The sequence below is a fragment of the Apteryx rowi genome, unplaced genomic scaffold (assembly GCF_003343035.1).
Source record: "Apteryx rowi isolate R43461 unplaced genomic scaffold, aptRow1 scaffold_45, whole genome shotgun sequence".
NCBI classification, from domain to species: Eukaryota; Metazoa; Chordata; class Aves; order Apterygiformes; family Apterygidae; genus Apteryx; species Apteryx rowi.
Genome location: NW_020450705.1, coordinates 2634283 through 2656012, shown reverse-complemented (window position 1 = coordinate 2656012; position 21730 = coordinate 2634283). Strand labels below are relative to the sequence as shown.

At 43.9% G+C, this 21730-nt stretch overlaps 1 protein-coding gene across 6 annotated transcripts in view; it reads left to right on the top strand.

Annotated features, from left to right (window-relative positions):
• The window catches only part of SRGAP2 (SLIT-ROBO Rho GTPase activating protein 2), a 119042-nt gene that overhangs the window by 36122 nt on the left and 61190 nt on the right, over positions 1–21730 (top strand). For 5 of the 6 annotated variants that reach the window (XR_003255435.1, XR_003255434.1, XM_026077233.1 and 2 more), the window contains exons 2-3: positions 6000–6192; positions 16962–17124. Coding sequence is in view for 3 of the 6 variants with exons in the window: in XM_026077233.1 (XP_025933018.1) it covers positions 6000–6192; positions 16962–17124 (356 nt within the window). In the remaining 3 variants the exon portion in view is untranslated. Of the gene's footprint in view, positions 1–5999; positions 6193–16961; positions 17125–21730 lie in introns of those variants that run through there. The other variant, XM_026077234.1, reaches the window with a different exon arrangement.

Below are 21730 nucleotides of genomic sequence, written 5' to 3'. Positions count from 1 at the left end.
AGAGCCCACATTTTATTAAGTATAAATTTGAATATTCCTTTTTTTGTTTTGTTGGAATTTTTTTTAATGGCAATGCAATGATTTCATGGTTCTGTGCTCTACCTCCCAAGGCTCACTCTGACCTCTCTCAAGTGATGTAGTTTGATAATGTAGCCTTAATTACTCTTGTCTCCATTTTTGGTCTTTTGACTCTGTTTTGGGGCCATAACCTTAATACTGTAAAAGTCCCCAGGAAGTATAATGCCTGTGATGGAAAATGATGATGACCTTTGTGTGAAAGTGTTAGAGGCACCATCAGTTAAATGCCAGTATCCAGTTCGGGGATGATTACATTCATGGTGGTGCAGTATGCYGTCTGTGCTTCAAAGCTTAAACCAAAATGAATCAAAGTGAGAATGACAAAAGTGACTCAAATACATAAGGTAGAGGATCTTTCCCTACCTTTTAAATTCATGAATAACTAAGCATGCTTGCTGAATGCTACGGGGAATTTTGAAAAGCTAATTGCAAAGGGGATGAAAATATGTGCAGTTGTCTGGGACTATACAGTGCTCGGTCCTTCTGTGACCTAGGTGACTTTATGATCTGATGAGGGCAGTGATTAAACGGCTTGTTTTGAATGTGTGGAAAACTTTTCTTCTGCTATTAGGGACCTTTTAATTATGTAGTTGCTAGGCATGTGAGCCAGCCATACCACGGTGAAGGAATCTGTAATACAGGGCAAGGCTTAGTATGAGAGTGAGAATACTCAGTGTTTAATCCAAATTCTACTACGGGCTGCTTGGTCTTGAATTAGTAACTTTAGCCACCTGTAGAGGAGTAAACACGCTTATTCACCTTCAGCCACCGGAAGCCTGGGCGGCGTTCAGCCAGGCCTTACGCTGCTGCTCTTTGCCTGGATTTGTCACGGGGTGGCATCAAGTGAGCAGTGAGGGTGGCTGCATCCTTTTAAAAAAGAGAGGAGGTAGAAGGCTTTTTGTTATTTTAAAGTGGCTGCTAACCTGATGACCTGTGTAAATTAAAAGATGCAAAAGCAGTGAATTCAACGTTAAAATGTGTTTGTTGTGACTACAGACATATAAAAGGTCTTGTGTAATACAATGACCCACAGTTTGTAGCACGCACTGCCTTTGACTGCGCCTTGGTATGTTCTCAGAGTAAGGCTGAAAAAAAGTCTTTTGCTTGTGTAAGCAATGGGAAAACAAGCGGACACTTTATACTCTAGAAAGCCCAGTAAGCCTCAGGAAATTCCTGCATTCTTGATTTTATTTTGTGGCGAAGTACTGTGTGGTGTGTTTTTGAAAGATGAGCAAGGTTGCCCTTCTCCAGCTCAGCACCACGGACTGGATCTGCTGGCCCTGAATAGTCTGTTGTTCCCTGCGGCAGCCCCATCAGCTGCTACTTTTCCCCCTCAAAAAACAGAGAGTTTATTTGTAATTTAAAAGTGCTGATGCAGCACTTTGGACTAAAGGAAAAGGTTACTCGTTTTTCCTGCTGTTTAGTGTGAGAGCTGTGGGTGACGTATTCCACCTTGAGAACCAATAGCTTTGTTAGAATTTTAATATAAAATCTCTATGCTGTGTTGATCTGTGAATATTTGAGAAATACAAGTGTTTTGGAAGTTGTCCTTTGGATTTCCACTTTTTCTTCTGGTAGCCAGTTTCTAAGAGAGAAGATGCATCTGAAGAGGATGGGTCTTGCCATTTCTGCAGTCAGAGATAGAAAGTCAAAAAAGGCTCTTCTGCCTTCTCCCCATCCTTAACTACTTCCGTATTTACATGGTTGGTCAAGTCTTGCAGGACTTGAATGTCAGCTGAGAGCCAGCTTAAGCCAGCTTTTCACTAAGGGGATGAAACTGTGGCAGCTATTGAAGGACTCATGGTTTCGACCAAGTGTTCTTGCATCACACTGAAGTCACTGCTGGCTCAGGTGATTTGGCTTGCAGCCAGCGAAGCATCTTCTGCAGAAGGTCCCCATGCTTACGGTCTGTGGATGTCCTTCATGCTGCTCCTTCCCATTGTCCTTTCTCCCCAGCGTACATCCTAGCTCTTCAGGTTGCTGATCCCTGTTGAAATAAACTCAGCAGCTCTTACACCCCTTGTAGGATTCTTGTAACAGGACCTTCCTCTTCCCCTTCCCACTTGCAAAGAAGGTGATTTCCTGAAGCAAGAGCGTGACTGATGTAGAGCTTCAGCTTGCCATGTTGTTGCTCTGCTTAAAAAAAATAATAATAAAAAAAAAATCAGTGCAATTGTAGCAGAGAGAAGGAAGAAATTATGAATGCAGGGCAGGTGGTAACTACATTACCCATCCAAGCTGTATCTTCTATTTTCTCTTCCTCTCCCAATCCTTTTTATAAGCTTGCTGCTTACTGTGTAACCATGCTAATAGCGTAGTTGACTTTTCTGAAGAATAACATTGTACGGATGATCAAGCCCTAAATGTTTTAATACATCATATTCAAGGAAGCAGTTTTCTGCATTTGAATTCTGTGCCTCATTCTTTAGCCGCTCAGCAGAAAGTGGCAGGTCTGCTTAAGTGTATTACCTTCATGTCATCTTTCTTAATCTAACATTAGAGAAGAACGTGAGGGGTAGCCAGTCTCCCATGTTAATTAGCAACAGATAACTAACAGATTTGGCGTTCTTAACCGACAAACTGGTATCAAAGGATTAAAAGAGGAGAAACGGTGAACTGAGATTTTAGATAAACTGAGATTTTACACTTCTCGGTTCTGTTTGGAATTACAAGGGGAGAATCAGCATTTTGTTAATTCTAGAAATCAGTTCCTAAATTCGGAAGGGAAGGACATTCTTACTTAAAAGCTTTCTGGAGGAAGTCTTTAATGAATCAGAGCTTTAATCACTTAAATCTAAATTTATGTGATTGGTTTCAAAATTGGCAGTTCAAAGAGGGATGAAGTTGTGAACTGTACTGCCCCATCCCTCCCTATATCAAGGGAAAGACTTTCTACTCTGCTTTTAAAGAAGGCAAGGAACAGCGGATAATTCCTCGGCGGTTACACCTAGCTAGCGTGTCTCGCAGACTTCTGGGCTGCTGTTTGCTAAGCTTTGCTCCTTGTGGGCATGCCGGGCACATAGTCTGGTTGTATGGTCTCTGGGGGAGGAGAGGTGCACGTCACTCATCCGTGTAATCTACCTACATGCGTTTCACCTTTTCAGAGGTTAAGGGACTGAGCCAAAGCTTATTAAAATAAGTAGGTGTCTTTTGTTTAATGATTTCTAATGAGGTCATGGAGTTGTTTCTGTGTGGGACCATCTATTTTGCTGAGGAAAGGATGCAGGAGCAGCAGCAAAGGCAGGGAAGGCGCTTCCAACTGCTGCTTGCCTTGAAGCCTGTTCTTTCCTGAATGTCGGACTCGCAAAGGAGTGTTAGGTTAAGTCGTGAGTAGACTGATTCATTGCAGCAAGGAAACACTATATTACTGCACATTTCAGTGCTCCATAATCTATTATATCTAGCTACCTCACCTTTTTTTCCCTTATTAAAGTCTTAATGACAAAGCCGTGGATAGAATGGAGTTGTCTTAATTGCGTTGCATGTTACTAAACCTGTCTGCTGACAGAGTTTTGCAAATCCATTAGCAGTTTTGTAACTGGGGAGCAAGCTGAATGGGGAAGAAATACATAGCATATATTGAGCTTCAAGCAGCAAATTTTTAAATAAGTGCTAACAGATCTTATTGCTCAAGTATTTGTTCTTTCCATGTGCACCTCCCAGCCCTTGTTAATCCTGAAATACTTTTACCAGCTGGAACTGAGCATACAACAAATTTGCAAGAAGAAATGCATTGCGTTGATTTTACTTAGTGCTCTGTAAGGCAAGTTATTCATACCTAGCTGCGGTGTTTTCCATTAAGATCGAGTGTTGTGTCCTGAAGAGCACTGGTGGTTGATCCAGGCAGGTAGGAGATTCCCGTGACGCTTCCTCAGATTTGTGTCCCCACTGCCCTGGTGTGAACCGTGGCGGGAGGCAGAGCCGGTGCCTGGGTGCCGGTGCCTGGGTGCCGCGCTGGCCCTCGGCCTCTGGGTTGCAGCCGCCTCGGCTGGGAAGGGGAAGCGTGAGCGGTGCTTCCCTCTGCCCGGAGAAACGCGTGTGCCGAGGTGGTTTTCATTAAAGAAGAACGTAGACAACTCAGGCTTGCGCATTTGCTTGTAGCTGCATTTCCTGATGAAGAGTCAGAAGTTTCCTGTTTTCTAGAATCCTCTGCGGAGGGGAAAAAAAGACGCTGACGGTTTTTGCTCACCTGTAGCAGTTGTGACTACTCACTGCTCTCTGTTGATGTTACGACTCTGCTGCCTGTGGTTTTTTTCTTGCAGTACAAGCTACAAAACCGTCAGGTAATAAGGTTTCAGTGAAGAGAGACTCCCAAATTAAAGTGCTTAGAAAAGGTCATCTTCAAGCTTGAAAAACCCACGTTTTCACATAGATGTGGTTTTTGGCAAGCCTAACTAACAGTTGTATTTGTGTACGTGTTTTGGGTTTTCAAGTCTCTAAAATAGGGATAAATGCTTTTTTCGTTAAAAATCCTGAACCCCCTAGAAGCGTTCCTTCCTGCAGATGTGAGCACAGTTCAAGGCAGCCGGTATTTGTGGTGCACGGCAAGAGTAAAGTGCTCAGGGGTCAAGATGGTGGGTTTCATCTGGACAAAGGGATAAGCGTGCTGAGGAGGCCAAGTTGGACTCTATTAGTGCGTACCTCGGGAATTAGCAATAAAGTAGTCAATTTAGAAGTTGCCTTTGGAAAAATGATCCTTTCCCATCTTCAGCTGTGGTGACAGTCATAAACCTGTGTGCGCATGCACGCAGCTGCAGTGCATGGACAGAATCAGAGCTGCGCGTGCTGAAGACCTGAATGCCAAGTGCTCCAGTTACTTGTTTTATTGCTGATTCTAAATTCATCTAGAAAAACACATCTTTGAAAAACTTCAGAAAGAGCAGCAGTAGCTCTTTAGCAATGGTAGGCATCTCTAATGTTTGAATGCTTGGAGATCTTTAGATGAAAGTGCCTATTTTATTATTTTTATGTTGAGTTTATTGCCTGATTGAAATCCAAATAACCTCTACTAGCTGCCTAACTGAATATTCCCTAATTTTTAAATGAAGGGACTGAGATGTTTCTGCTTTGTTCTGTTGCACCATTTCACCATTTGCAGTAAGATAAGGAGATTAACAGCCTATCTGAAAGGGCTGATGTGAGAATTTTACAATGTCATGAAAACTGTTGGTAAAATGTGTAAATACAAATAGATGCCTCCAGTAATAATTATGTTTAATAATCCTATTAACACTTGTACTGGTATGTGCTTTACGGGTCCTGTAAATAAAGATGTGTAACTTGCAGTTTTTTTTTTTTTAAGTAGAAAAGTCATCTCTCTAGGGATGCTTCCCAAGAGGAAGATCTATCATGCTGGCTCTCCGAAGGGGTGTCTTCATCTGTTTTGATGGCTCGGTTTATAAAGAGAGCTGCACAGCTGGAGACACAGTAACTAATCGAATAATCCCAAACTGGCGCCTTTGGGGAGTGCCCCAGTATGCGTAACATCTTGTTTCTGCATCAGGAATAGTCTGCGAAGGAATTTGATAGAAATTCCCTGAAGTGATTTGCTGAGCTGACGTGGGGTATTGCAGCATTCAGTCCTTTTTCCAGACTGAGATTCAGTACATTTTTAGGCGGTGACAGCATCTTCTTAGTGCCAGAAATGCACTTGACGCTTGTAACTAATGAACTTTCAGTGGTAAAGTTTTGCTTGTGATCTGGGTGCTGGATTCAAGGGTACCATATTGCTTCCCTGTGCCCATTGCGTCTGAGATGCAATTGCAGTTGTTTTCTGTCTGTGGATATAGTTAATTGTAATGGAGCTTTGCTGGCATATTAGTAATGAGAGAACATGCTTTTTAACCATATTTTACTAGAGAACTTTATGGCCTTTCTCTAAGGAGATTTTGTTTAATCTTTAGTGCTTTTATTTGTTACAGAGATCCGTGCCCAACTGGTAGAGCAGCTGAAATGCCTTGACCAACAGTGCGAGCTTCGGGTCCAGTTACTGCAGGACCTGCAGGATTTCTTCCGCAAGAAGGCCGAAATTGAGATGGATTACTCAAGGAATTTGGAGAAGTTGGCCGAGAGATTCCTCGCGAAAACTAGGAGCACCAAAGACCAGCAATTCAAGTAGAGTATTTGCCTTTTGTTTTTATCCTTTTTTCTGAAGATGTGATGACACGTGTAGGAATGCAAAAAGAGAGCTGATATAGTGAACACAGGTATCAGCACTTTTGTGAATTTCAGAAGAAAACGTTTCCCAAGTTTGCTATAAACACAGAACCTATTTCATGTTTCGATGTAGCCTGGTTGCTAGATTCATCTTAGTCATTCCTGGTAGGTCCTGTGTTACCAATAGGGAACAGAATGGTAAAGGGCTGGCACAATATAAAAGGAGCCATTTATCTGGGAAGGCAGGCAAAGTTGGACACCAGATTTGGTCAAAACCAGGACTTCCTTAGATGTCGGTGGCTTTATTCTGGCTACTAAGGGAGTAACTTTCTCTAATCTGTTCTATGTTGTGATTTGCCCTAGCACTCTGTTAATATCCTGCAGCTACTCAGGGGCTAGAGAAGAACATAAAAGTGCATTGCATCTCTGATACCATCACTTTATAAAACTGTAGAGAAACAAGGCCAATAGTACTTTCAAATAAAGCTATGTCATTAAAAAAAACTGTCAGGGCTCAATTAACATTTAAAGATGTCTTCATTGACAATGAATTGTCTATTCAAATAAAGGAGCTTCTATGTGATCCATGTCAAGCTGGAAAACTATGCTAGTGGGCTGGTTCAATAGTAGTCTTTCATGCCTATCCTCATACTCCTATTAAAGTGATGTTCATGATGGTATACAGGGCACATAGGCAGGTCCATCACTGGTGGCTGCACCTTACTGGCAAGCTTTGCTAAGTTTGCAATAGAAAATAGCATGTTTAATACAGTTCTAGTACAAGATTATTGTACAGTAGCTGCTTCCGTAGTGCATCTCTTGCCTTTTCAGGGTTAGTGGTAGGACTGATGATGTTGCATTGGTTATTCCCTGCTTGCAAGTTCAGCCATTTGAGCTGGAATGACTAATGCATATTGAACTTGGTTTCATGGAAACAGAAATCCTGTGTTTTACTGCTGACTCATGCCCAAAGGAAGGGACTGGGTGTGTAGGAAAGGGCCTTCGAGTGAAGGGAGGCGTTTGGCAATCCAGGGAGGTGCAGCACCAAGGCGTCAGCTTTGCGGCGAGGTGACCAGAGCAAAACCAGGACCGCGGCGTGGAGCGCTCGTAGCTGACACCCCGACAGCGCCCAAGGCTCGGCAGGGTTCGTTGTCAGGGTAGCAGCTGTGGGGACACCACCAAGCAAAAGCAGCCCTGGGATGTGAATCATCTTAGTTTTGGCCAGATTAGTCTGTCCTTTGCCTGACATGATGCATCTGGATCTGCCTCCACCCAAAGTACAGTGTAACTTTTAGCTTTGTTTGGGACATGCCATTATCTTTTCGATTGTTGTTGTTGCTGTGTTTTCTGGGTTGCAGTRTTTGGTGGCAGCAGAGGAGGATCGGCTTTCCTTTTCAGCTAGAAACCCTGTTTGTGAAAGCCATTAAGTATCACATTTTAGTTTCCTTTTTGTACAGCTCTGGGGTCATTTACTGTAGTTCTCCTCATTGAAAACGCACCTTGTGCTGTGTTGCTGGAGAGCCTGCCTCCTAGGCTTGGCTGTTGGAGAGGTCGAGAAGAGTCTTCTGCATGGCTGTAGAACTGTAACTCAGGGTTTTTTTCTTTCTTCTTTTTATAGTGAAAGTGTCTTTATAATTGCAGGCTGTGCATGTCCCGCAGATACTTCTAAGGGTTAAAGAAATGATGTCTTAAACTATGATTGCCCACTAAATTATGACTGGTTCTTCTCAGTTTTTATCCCTAGTAAAACTTGAGGTGCTTTTGTTTATCCTACATGATATGAAACATCCCATCAGAAATGCTTTTGCATTGAGCTTTTAGTGTTGGAAAAGGTGTGTGTAGTTTTCTTCCTGTTCTGAGTTTTAGACTGAATTTTTAATGCAGAAGCTGTTACCATAGTTGAGCAGAATGCTAAATGACGTCATGCCTGTTAGTTGGGTGTGCTGGCTGCGACACTGCAGAATTTCTGAGTTTAGATGTCCACACTTTGGTCGAGTTCAGGCCCTTTCCCTAAATGTTCTGCAACCTTATTACTGAGCATCACTGAGTTTCACTTCGCTGCGTAGTGAGGGCTAATATTGTCCAGTTTTCCCTTCAAGTGATTTTGCTCATGTTAGCAGCAGAGGACTCCTAGCAGAAAGGCTTCTTGCTTTGGGAATATATTCCCTCTACTAGTTTCAAGTTGTTAATTTAGTCAGAATTGGCACGAAGAAGAAAAATATCCCCACTGTAAGGCTCATCAGTCTGTGGATTGTATTTGTCACAACAGTGAAATACAGTTGTAAAGCCCTCTGTCCTGGGTAGCTCCACATATAACTTTGGTTATTTAGGTCTGCTGGCTTTAACAGAAACGTGTCGAAATACCACATGGATAAGTAAGGAAGCAGTTCCGCAAGCTTAGCGTCTTGCCTGGATCATGCACAGAGCCAGCGGGATGAAGGCTACTAAAGGTCGATAGGACCGGAGCTTGGCTGTACCTCTGCAGACTTGGGAAGGATCCAAACACTTCGTCATTTCAGACCAAATCCTGCAGTCATCTTTGGTCCTTATGTAAATATTGTGGGAGTTTGGGGGATTGCAGGATATAGATCCATACATAATGAAGTGGCTGTAGATATTACACCTCTTTAACAGTGCACAAGGATATGACCCCCAAAGCAAAGCAGTGTGCTTGTGCAGCCACGTCAGCTGATTTCACATTCTCCTGTTTAACTCTTCAATGTGCTGGAAATTCCTAGGCTGGAGATTATTGGAAAACATAAAACAGGGACATGAATCATATGAAGTGGTAAGGCAGAGGCTATTTCATCAGCAGCACTTCTTTTTTTTATGTTCTAACAGACCAGATTCTACTATTTGAGGATCATTTTGTTTGCTTAAATGGTTCTAAACCAACATTTCCCCCTTCCAGTGAGAAGGCAGTTCAGAGCCTCCTGAAATTTGGGTACAATATCAACATACTGTGTCTGTACAGAGTGATTTGCAATGAGACTCTATTTTTTGCTATGAGAGAGAGATTTTTCTGAGCTCTACTAATTTAGAGGGAAAAACAAACCCGAGGGATGACCCTGGCTATTCCAGTAAGCGGGGTGTTTACATACTCCCTGGTGTTTCACTGCCACCTGTAGTTATTAACTAATAGCATGATACTGTTTCTTAACTGTTCAAATGAGTGATTTTAGATAGTTATGAATTCAAATTATAATTCCCCATCCCAAACACTGCTCTGTCTGAACAGCGAAGAGTAACTTGCCTGGTATCTTTTTTTGTAGACGCTGAAGCTGTAATCTAATCTGGAATCCCCTAAAAGACTTCTTGAGCAAAGCCAACCATCCTCCTCCGAAGGAGCGTGGTATTACATGGCTTCAAGAGATGTGCACACACTGGTGGCTACTCTGTAATTACGTGGCTGTAACCTATAAATATGCAGTAATAGCATGTTCCTTTGATAACACCGTAATTATGTTGGAAGTTACCATGTTATTCGGTGACTGCTTACCATGTCACTTGCAGTTTTTAGATCTCATAACGCACTGTCAAGCAGGAAATTTGTCAGGCAGTAACTCTGTAATTTGCATGTACTTTCATACTCAATAGCTACTATGTAATTGCTGAGTTACTCCGAGTGTTTTCATTTAAGGGAATGCAGTCAAGGGTAAGAGGCTTCAGCCTGACCCTTGAAATTAAATTGTATAGCTTTCTCCACCAGGCATATCCAAGCTGGCTTAAAAGCAAACACTTAAGGACAGAGTAGCATGAGGTGCAGGCTTGTGGTGGGTTTATAACAAATGCATCGCATGGGTTTTATTTTTGTATGAAGTGGCCACCTCGCAGGGTAAGCTGGTGGCTGCGTTTTCCATATGGCTTGAAATCTAGGTGGTTGGGTCTTTACAGCAAACTGTGTATGGCTCATGCTGAGCTTAAAGGGTGCTTGCACATTGCACGGTTTGAAGCTAGCTTCACTGGAGCATCTTAAAATGATTTACAGAGGTAGGTGTATGTTATTCTCATTTTATATCTTCGAAGAGGGGGAACAGATTGTTTTATCCAAGGTGACATATGAGCTGATGACAGTTGGATATAACCCAGGTTTGACTTGCTTTTAACTACTATACCATGGCTGTTAGACCGGCTCACTTTGACTATGTTTTTTCTCTTTTAAAAATGAGTTTTGAATTAGAACAGACTATTAAAGAGAGTATAAAATATATAGTTAGTAAGGCTTTTTCAGTTCCCCTTGATAAATATCCTCGTACRAGATGTAAGCACCAGTGCGGGGGGTTGCATTTCATAGCCCAGTTCTTGCAGCTCCTGTTGTAACAAGAGCTTGTCGGTCAAAAGTTTAGCCTCGTCGTCACTCCGTAAAAATCTGATAGATTGACGGCCTCGTGCACAGCAGCGAAAGCGGAGCATCCGTTTCGGCAGGTATCGGTCTCGCCTGTCGGCTCTCGGGGGTCCTCCAAGGCAGCGCCGCTGAACGGGGGCGTAACTGCCGCCCTAAGGGAGGCTTTGTCTGGCTGCAGTGAAACCTCTCTGTCGAAAAACCTTTAGCTCCCGAACTCCGATCTATTTCACGTGATTTTGTTCTAAGGGCATTTACCATCTCAAATAAATAGTTAACAATATAAATACCATTGCAAATCTTGAGTAAATTTCTTTAAAGGGAGGAAATAAAAAAAAAAAAAAAGAATGAGAAGAGGCTATTTTAAGGCCGTATTTTAAATTGGGATAATCTGTGGAAGTAGGATAGCGAGTAGCAATTGTCAGCTGGAGAGCAGAATGTCCAGGATATCCCAGCATGAAATTCAGATGGCTTTCTGGCAGCCTGTGCCTTGAAGTAGGAGATGCAGAATAAGTCTGGCAACCTTCAGGCTGAGCACTTGTAAACAACAGATGTTCATAACTAGAATCTTTTGGAGAAGAAGGGCAGGGAGCAGCATATATGTCAATGCTTGCAATTCCAAAATTTACAGTTAACATTGAGCAGCGTCAGTAAGACTTTAAGGGGAAGCCAAACATTGATTTGAATCAGTAGTTTGTAGAGAAGCTCAATTATAGTTTTCTCAAACTTGAAATGATCTATTTAAAGGAGAGATGGTACAAGCTATGGGGGAAGTATTAACATTAATTAATTTGGATCAGATGGACCTCAATTATGTGTGGGGTTTGGAGGAGGGGTGGGAGGGAAGCCATTCAAAAAAGAAAAATAATAATTGTAGGCTACTCTGACCTGTAATTCTTTTTGATGGAATTGAGTATGGAGACCTTTATTCCGACTCTTTCAAATACCAATGTTTGTTAGATTTTTTTTTTTGAAGCATTCATTTATTCAGTGACTTCAGTGAGTCTAGAGAGCTAGGAATACGCCAGCAGTCAACATTTATGTAAAACCCCACGTAGGGTCTTGATGGTGTTTTTCAGCATAGCAGTGATCCTAGTGTTGCACTGTGTTGGTTCATATGATTATAGCTGCTCTTAGGGAGCAGATTGTAGAAGACAAAATTCAAACAAGTCTGAAAAGCTGTGTATAGAAACAACTATCTCTCCAAACCTTTCTGCCTTTCTATCTTTTTGCCTGTTTCTAGCCCTGATGCTTTGCAAGGTGCACTTGCACTGACACCGCTCTGAAAATAAGTTTTGTTCTTTCCATCTCTCCCTTCAGCTCCAGGCTGATTTAGTAGATGGTTCAGGTGAGCTGATGACAGGGCTGGGACTGCCGCGAAGCGCTGCGCAGAGCAATAGGTGCCACAGCGGCGCTGCGATTAGAGTGGGAAACGGCTGGGAGTCTTGAGTCCCCGGATCCTGACGGCTATTTCAGGATGTGCCGGGTTTAGATACGGTTGTTGCATTCCACAGGGCAACAGATCCCAAATATTTGGGGGGGAGGGGGGTGGAACTGGAAACTCCATTTTTGTACGGATGTGGCAGATGGAGGCAGATCTGAAAATTCCCGGTTTCTTCGAGCTGCCTGGCAGTGTGAGCACGAAGCCTGCGTTACTGAGCCTTTGCTTTCGTCATCGTTCCGGCTTGCGTCCGGGACAGAACAACTCCTCAGGCATGTTTGTTTATCGGGAGCGTTACAAATACTTTCTATACAGCTTTCGATATGCTAAACCATTGCATAAGCTTGTGGAGGAAGCAGACTAAGAACGACCTGAGCAGCGGGCATTAAAGCCTGACCTTTTTCCAAAGAGGAGGTGTCTCCCTGGTTTCCTCCCATGGAAGCATTTAAAATTTCATTGTTGGGGGAGAAGTATTGTTAGTGGCACTAAGTTGCAAGCATTTTTTCTGTATATGCTTGAAATCATATTGCTGCTGCTATTGTGAGAGAGTTGTCAGTGTTGCTTATGTTAGAAACCTTAGGAAAACAAGGCTAATGGGGATAGTTTATTGATGTCTTCTGATCTGCTTGGTGTCTCGCACAAGGTAGGCGTGATGGCTCATGTGCAGAAATCAAGTTTAAAAGCTTCTGGTTACTACTTTGTGTAAAATCCTTAAGGCTGCTATTTGCTCAGCACTGGAGCATGTTAATATCCACAAACTTTTTTTTTAAGGTAATTTTTCGGTTGCTGGCCTGAATGAGGTTACCTTGCAATACACAGCTGGAGTGTCCCGGCCTGTGTCCCTCCCTCCTGCTCGCAGGAAAGCGGATGCATCTCTGCTTGTCTGCGAGTTCCTGGTATGAATGAGTAATTTAATTAAGAAGTTTCAGATACTTGGACTCAATCTTCTCTTCTGATCTTTTGAGACCAACTGACACCTTTGAAGTGGAAGTTGCCCAGGACTCCATCAAGATAACACTCAAAACCACAGAGCTTCATTCTTTGTGGTTCCTTAAAAATCTGTGCACAACTTCCTCTTCCTGCTCCCAGGCACCCCCAGCTGCTGTGATCTGGTGTAATTTAGGCTAACCTAAACAAACTCGCCAGATTCACTGTCATTGCACAGTCTTTAAACTTGCATGAATAGTGCTTGAAATAAAGCTGGATGTTGGCATCTGCTTCCTTCCCCTCTCGTTGTGGGGAAGCTCGAGTCGGAGGTGACACTTGTTCTGGACGTGAATGACCACAACTTTGGGAAAGTTCATCTGCAGGTCCCAAAGTTCTGGTTTGATCTCAGTGATCTTAATCCTCAAAAGGCGAATACTGATTTCGGCCATTCTACAGAATCCAGACTACGGAAACTGAGCTCGCTCGTGGTTATAAACAGGGATCACTGTGCACTATTTTCTCCTTTTTGATTCTTTGTCTGTAGTGACAAGAGATTGGAAGCAGAGTGTATTTGCCAGCTCCTTTGAGAATTGAAATTGTTAATGAAAATGGCAATTTGCTTCTCTGCCATCTGCTTGTGGTTACGATTGAAACTGGTCTGTTGTAAACAGTTGTATAACTTCTGCTCTGTGTTGTGAAAACTGTTGCCATGTTCTACCCCAGAAAAAGCTGCATTTTTTGAGGTGGCTTAACGATTAATGCATGCGTGCTTTAAAGGCTATTTGGAAGTTTTGAAACGAGGAACTGCCCCCTTTTCCTTTTTGTTTCTGTGCAGCTTGTCTTCAGGGCTACCTTCATCTTCCTTTTGCCAGTGCTGAGAAAACTCTCACTGACAAATAACGAGGGGGAGATTTTTCTTCTTGCTGTAGAAAGCTTGCAGTGAAAATATTAAACCTGTACAAAAGCAAGATGGCCTATTTTAACCAGGCACTGAAGGGGTTAGTGAAGCCAATAGACAGTAAGAAATTAAAGGAATTAGAAGAAAAATGTTGAAGAGCACCGAGCTGTGGTTGCGTGAGGTTGAGATGAGGGTGCGGCGCTGGCTGCGCAGACCTTAAGGTGACAATCCCAGGCTCAAACTGGAATCACGTGGGCTTGGGGATTATTTTTTCCTGCAAGATGGCCTTTCATGTTTAACCACATGGAGTGTGTCAACAACCTATCTGGCGCCATTAGACACCAGCAATTTTACTCACCATGCTTTTCATGGGCTCTTGGTATTTGTGCTATGTGCTGCCTTGGAATAGCTCCGGGCGTTGTGGTACAGCAGCTTGGACAGCTGGGAATTGTCCGGTTAACTATTGCATCTCTTCTGTTTTCCATTTTGTGCTTAAGATCTTTCTTTTTTTGTTTTTGGAGAGCAAGGCGCATTAACCATGCTGCACTCAGGTCTCCTGCACCTGGTCTTGTCTGCGGTTACAACCCCCTGTCCTTGCGGCTGGCAGCTCTTCCAGGCGAGTCAAAGCAAGGCTGGGAAGGTGTGGGAATAGCAGGCATCCAAGGAACAGCCAGACGCTATTAGCGGAGTAGATAGCCTAACTTAGGAGCCAGTATTGGCCCATATAGACAGCAATAAGCCCCCTGTCATTGGAGGTCACTGTTTTATTAGTATTATTTTCCAGAAGGCTGTCATTAGAGGATGCTCTTTTATTATTATTATTTTCCAGAAGGTATAGAATTGATCGCTTATCCCTGTGTTTGCAATGTTTTTGAAAATACAGCACGGGCTGGAAACCACGATGGAGATATTACGGGTCAGGATAGCTGAGTGTCTTTGGGTTGGCATTTCGTACAGCAGAATGGCACAAAGACGCGTTGAGTTAGCAGCTGCGCACAGCTGGGCTCTTCTGGCCGTTTCAAGGAGCTCTGCGGCTGTGCGAGTCCTGTGAAAACAGGCAAGGGGCAAAACAGTAAAGAAGCAATGGGCTGCTTAGGATTTTGGGACAGGTTTTCTAACACCTGGAGTTAGAATAAGAGCAAGCAGTGCAGGGTTCGAGCTTCTCTTCCTCAGTTTCATTCCCAACATTGTTACGGTAGTTGTTTCCTTTTCATTTGCTGTAGCTTCTCCAGATTTTAGAGGGCAGGTACTAATCCAGTGTATAAAATACTTTGACATCTTCGGGGGAAAGGAGCAAATTAACCAAATTTTAACATTCCTTAACATTGCCCTTTATAAATGTTTATTTTCAACCAACTATAATACAATCTGATTTAGTTTGCTTCCTGTCTCCTCTCTGAAACATGGTTTGTCTGTTGGTCCAGATGGTGACTCTTGGTCCAGGAAAGCTGATAGCGTGTGCAACTTGGACCAGTGCTGCTCCTTGGAAGAACTCTTTCTAGTGATTCCCTTTCTCCTCCTCCTCTTTCTCCTCCTCTTCCCTGCTTTTTATTGGGAGAAAGTCAGCTTTTGTTTCTTGTTTCACCTGAATTAAAACAAACAAACAAAAACCTCAATGTGTATATTAGTGTGCGGTAGAAGCTTTTATCTCAGGTTTCGGCAGAAGTCAGAAGGTGCAGTACTGATCCGTGCGTGTGCCCTCGGAGTTCCGGCCGCGCTGTGGGCAGTGCTGGTAGGTCCAAGGGGCCCAAATTGCGTTCGGGGTCTGGCGGTTCCCGGCTAGCTCTCTTGCCCGTTAACAAAACGGGCAGCGTGCCGCGACCGCTGGCTGCGGGCCTGCTGGGGGCGAGCGCTTGGCTTCTACGGCTTAACATCTGGCAGTTTCAACCTTGCGCTGTTCTGCATTTTGATCATTCCTTCTGTTTTTGCCTGTGTCAGCAGCATCTGCAGTACACGACATAAGACTACAAAGGCAAATGTTATCTCTAAATAAAATCTCTGCCCTCTCACACTTAGTTTCCTTTCTTCTATTCAAATCACCAGGAGGACCAGAAGCCCAGAATCTCTTTTCTGCCCCCTCCCACTATATACACACACTGCAAACCTTGAAGCAGTCCAGATCACAAGCAGCAGTCATTTCCTGTGCTGCCTTTAAAGGAAAAGAAACAAAATGTCAAATCAGCTGTTTTGAAACTATTCTTTTTTCTCTTTAAATTATTCATATTGTACTGCAGATGCAACCATTGATGCCACAAGAAGGGCGATGAAAGTCTGCCGTGGCTTAATTCTCCCCGTTTTAGTAATGTCAGACACTTGCAGCAGAGTTTACTGTTCTTTTAGTGTAGAACATTTCCTTTTTCTGTGGAAATTACACCCACTTCTTTTAAGGGCGAAAGTGTCTGGTACAATCTCGTGCAATAATTAAGATGAGCTTTGGCTTTCCACCAGGGATTGGAGTTACCCTTTTCTAAACGAGTATATTTGTGCTTAAAACAAAAAAGGTGTAATAGCCCTTTTGGACTGTATGTGCAGGGGGAATCAGCCATAATAGGATTGAGAAAGCCCAAAGACGAGAACATAAAGCTTTTTCTATGGATATTGCTTTCTCTTCTGCTCAGGCTGGATTTAGGTTACTTGCACATAATTGCTTTCATACATGAGACATCACATTTTGTTTCCCGTGCAGATGCTATTTAACTAACTGGATGCTTGAAATCGTTTTATCATGGTTAAGTTGCAAATGCCTGAGCCAGCACTGCGAGACCTTCTGTCAGCAGTGGAGCCACCGCTCTCCCTCGGGCACTGCAGTTCAGGCACAAATTCTTGCATTTGAAAGAAAAAAGTTAGGGCCTACGTTTGGCACACCATAGCTCACATTTGTGCAGCCTGACCTACCGGTGGGGACCGCAGCAGGTGGCCGTGGGCAATGAGGACACGTTTTCTGTATGTACTGTCACCATTTTAAAGCCTTTCTCCACTCTCCTCTCCCTCAGCAGATCCATATCTCCTGTAGCTATGTGTCTAGTGTTTATAGATGCAGAACTTGGTTAACAGATTCATTTTGTCTACTTCAGGTAAAGTCCTATCCAATTCTTGTTTCTATTTTGCGTCCCCTATAGGAAGGATCAGAATGTGCTCTCACCAGTCAATTGCTGGAATCTCCTGTTAAATCAAGTGAAGCGGGAGAGCAGGGATCACACCACCCTAAGTGATATCTATCTCAACAACATCATCCCGCGCTTTGTCCAGGTCAGCGAAGATTCTGGGCGCCTGTTCAAGAAGGTAACCGAGCGCGACGCTGCATGTCTTTTTGTTCGGCCCTGCCGAAATACGAGGTTTTCGATGCAACTTCTGGTGGATCGGTTTATTGTTATCTGTTCCTAACGCATGTTTTTTTTCTCATTGTGAGTGACTGTGCTTGACTTACCTTAGCTACTTTCTGTAATTTTTTTCTTGTTTTAGGATTTTAGGATTTTCCTGAAAATAACCAGTTGAGATTCAGTGGTTAAATTCTGGCCACATTTTCACCTCTTAACCTGCTTAGTGTTGACAATTTTTATATGTATTTTGAAACTTTAATTGAACAAACAGAAATTCTCCAAATTTTCAATCCTGAATATAATCAAGAACAATTCTCCAAAGAAAAAATTTTGTCAGCAGTGGAGGAGGAATTGCTGTTTAAAGAAAAAAGAGGGAGGGTTCCTATCATGCGAAATGATAAAGGAATGATAGATGTTCTTCTCTAGAGAAAGGAAAAAATGCAGCTAAGGTGTCTTTTGTTAGTTTTTTTTCCCTTCTTTCTCTCCCCTCCTTGCTTGATTATGTGGAGGGGGGGGGGAAAAAAAGCTAGACAGTGTGGGAGGGTATTTTTTATTAAGAATCTTCTTCCAGTTGAAGAAATGTGATATGGAAGCTCTGGAAAAAAAAACAAAACCAAACTCCTACTAAATGGGAATACCTCGTCTCTTTAGAGATTTGTCTATGGCTGTAACATCTGCTAGCTAGCATGTTAAAAACGTTGCAGTTCTGACTTTGAGAGCAATTCCTCTTCTCCCACTCCCTGCTCCTTTTCAGTGTATAAGATTTTGGAGAGAGTTATTTCTACTATAGTAGTGCCAAAAGGAAGGAGTTGCAAAATGAGCAGGTTTTTCTGAAGAATCCTTTTGGGGGCATTCAGCCTAAATACTGTGAGAGACGGGTGAGGAACTGTTTTGATAAAAATGTCCTAGCAGGCTTTCATACCTGTCTTTTTGCCTTTGGTGGTCTCAGATGCTGCTATATTAAAAACCAGTCGCGTGAGCAGTGTGTGTGACTTTTTAAAATTAAAATCTGTTTAGGAGCAGTCTTGACAGTAATTGGAGGCCCCATGGCTTTTCACTCTGGTCTTGACAGCCCCTTGAAGTGGCTCGAGGAAAAAGCGCTCAGATGTGTTTAACATCTCTGTATCGCTTTAGCTGGTAAAGAGAGCCTGCATCTGCAGTCGGGTTAGACTGCTACAAAATGAACAACGGCCGGGATTTATTTGCCCTTTTACAGCAGCTTTTTGGGTATGCTGGTGACTGATGCGTATACTAGAATTAAGATCAGTGCAAGTATGCTGTTGTGTTCCTTGCCATCGCGATGCATGTTTCTTGAGTATTGTTTGGATAGCAACAGAGTGTGAAAAGACATTAAAGGGCTGCATTTTGCTTCTCTTTTTTCCTTTTTTTGGTTTCATTCTGTTTCATTTTGAGACACTTCCTAAGTAGAGGAGGAACCTTCTCTTTTTCGAGCAAAGTCACAGTAAGGCCTTTCTGACCTTTTGAAACTTTCTGGTAATTACGTTACAGCTGATTAGATACTTACATGGGCTTATTGAATGGCAGTTACTCTTCAATTCCTCTAATCCCTTTGGTGGATAAGTAATCTCTCCACTGAACTTCAACAAGGGCCCCTCTTGAGCGAGGTGACCGAGGAAAAGCTCCGGCAGGGAAGTCCGTGAAAAGCGTTAGCATTGCGCTTTGGCTGAGCACTAGTGTCTTCGGTTTCAGTCCCTCGTATAAGGACGCTCTTATCCCGTTTGATTTTATTTTGAGCAGTAGGGCTTTAATCACAAACAAAACCCAAGCAAACACAAGACCCCTTCCGCCGGAATAGAAACTCCGTGTTAATCTGGGCGAACAAAAGGCCCTTGTTGCTCAGCCGCAGCTACCTGTTGTCTCGCTGCGTAGCCGAGCTGGCTCAGGCCAAAGCAGGTCTTAGGTTACAGTTCCGCTTAGGCTGGGGGGGTAAAAACAAAAACTGCATCCTGTCTTATCTAGAGACACATAGATGAATAAGGTAGCAACAGATAAATGGAGAAACTTGGCTGAACTTGGATCCGCTACCTCTTATGCTTTTTTCACTAGAATCTCTCACCTTCCTGAGCCGCAGCAAGAGGTATAAACGGGTACAAAAGCTGCTAGAGGCTAGAATGCAAACACATGTGGTTACACAAAATATTGCAGAACTGGTTTATATTCTGTGTTTTTTAAAATGCTTTATTTTTATAAAGCTCCTATTTAGCATGTTTGTAGCAGCCTGTATATTCCAAGAGCAGCACAAACAATGCCCAGAATATCTCTGGGCTGAGTGGTACCTTCTGCTGGATGGAAAAACCAGGAGAAGCGGGTGAAGCGCCTTACCCAGAGTTACTCAGCAAGTCACTGGCAAATCCAGGGTGCCTTTCTCACTGCTGATGTGTACATATCTATGCCTGGACCTTTGCAGTTGTCTTTTTGAGAAAAGCTTCTTAATTTGGGTGTCGCCTGTGGTGTCCCAAAGCTGTCAGTACGTGGTGTATCGGTGTAAAGGCGTCACCGCCGGTAGCTCGTGGTCCTGCAGTGGTTGCCAGGCTGCTTGTCGATGCATATTCCTGAAGGGGAAGTGCACTAAATGGCAGCTCGCAAGCTAATATTTCCAGTTCATTAAGAGGCAGTGATCTGCAGATATTGGAAAGGAGTAATAAGATGACTCAACAGCCTGCGTAGGCATGGCAGGTATGTTTGGGGACGCAAACACCTTCACAGGTCAGCAACCCGCCTAGCCCAAACGAGACTTTATAGCCGTATTGATTAGAGGGTCCAAATGAACATTGTCCTTCCTCTCCCCGACAGTAAACCTGCAAATTTTATTTTGTATAACAAGCAATATAAATCTGATTTTTTTTATAACCTCCTGTGGAAAAATTGCCCAGTTATATGTGGAAATGTTATGACATAACACCTGCGATTTGAAAAGCTGAGAAAAATGTCTTTTTTACTTTTGCTTTGGAGAACATCTTTTTAAAAAAAACTTTTTTGCTATACACATCTCTGGCTTACTACAAATTCTGTAGCAACTTATATGCAGGACCTGCTCCCTGGATTGTAAGTAATGCTAAGGAATATGGGGAGGAAGGTGATGCAGCGACCCACATTTGCTGAGGGTAGTCGAAATAAAATCCGGAGCTATAAAATCTTTTTCTTGGGCCACTTATAATCTAGGGCCTTCCAGAGTCAGGACTTTGTGCCATGCTAGCATTGAGTAGGTGAGCGCTGAAGGGCGCGGAGGCTGTAAAAGAGGTAGCCGAGACCCCCGGTGCTAAACTCTCGAGCCGCTGTATTTTGTGCTCTCCGCAGCGCTGAGCTCCTTCGAGAGAGAGATGGAAGCGTGGCGCGCAGCGGTCGTCCTGCCGGCGGGCTGCGGCGGCCGGGGAGGGCGCGATGAGGTCCACGCTCGGGAGGAACCGCGTCCTCCGGCCGAGCCGCGGTGGGGAGGGCGGCAGGGCGGAACGACGGCGGTGCAGCGGGTGTCCCCGGCCCTGCCGCAGCCGGGCGTCCCGGGGGCGGAAGCTGTGCCGGCTTTGGAAGTTTTGTCTGAAGGAGCATCTGTAATGGTAGCAAAGGGGGGTTTGGTCTCTTCCAGCGGCTGGAAGTGGTAGTGTAGCCCTGGGGTGGGAAGTCTTCAGGCCAGGACGGGTTCTCATGTGTTGCGCTCCGTGGCTCCTCTGAAGGGTGAAGGGGTTATGAGAAGGGTGCAGCAGTGCTAACAGTCAAGCTCTGACATGTTTTTCTTAAAATCAATGAACTTGAGAGATTCCAGCGGTTATGCCTGCATTGCATACAGGCTTTTGGGTGGCTTGTGTTTTCAGTCCTCGCTGTTTGGATTTGCAGTGTGGTGGGAAGACTGCACGGTCTGGCACTGTCTAATTAAGCCTTTCCATCTGTGCTTTATGATGAAGAGATCCCTTTTCAGGGCTGTGTTATGATGTGAAGGGTCTTATTTGTTTGAGTATTAGATGGAAGTTTGCCAGCCACTTCAAAGGTATCTCTGCTGATAAGAGAAGCTGTGTGCGCTGCCAAAGCCAACAACCAAGTGGTGTCAGATGTGCGGCGTATCACCGGCATTTCTTCCTGGCTGCCGGATTTGTTTACTTCCTCATTAAAGTCTCCCTGTAAAATGTTTAAATGCCTGAGAACCGGGGTGGTGGTGTGTCTGTTTGCACTGAGCATGGTTTTATAACTTCTTGGAAACAAATGGATCAAGAAAAGGTGCAACTTAAACTTCTGTGCTGCAAGAATAGGTGAAACGAGTTCTGGATTCTGAGAATTTCAAGCCAGGAGCTGGTTGGGATTTGCCTGTGTAAAGCGTGTCCAAGGCCGCTCTTTCAGGCAGTGCTCTTGAGAGCGCTCTTGCTTCTGTGTTTCTGTGTCGGGAAGCCGCGCTTACCAGCCGGTCGTACCTTGGAGGCCGCCCAGCCGCGGCGGCACAGGGTGAGCAGCAGAGCCCCGTGGACGGCGGCACGGCACGGTGCCACGTACGCTCTGGGCGGGGAGGACGGGACRCTTCGGGGGGAGCTCGCTGAGGACCGGGGGGAAATCGTCTGACT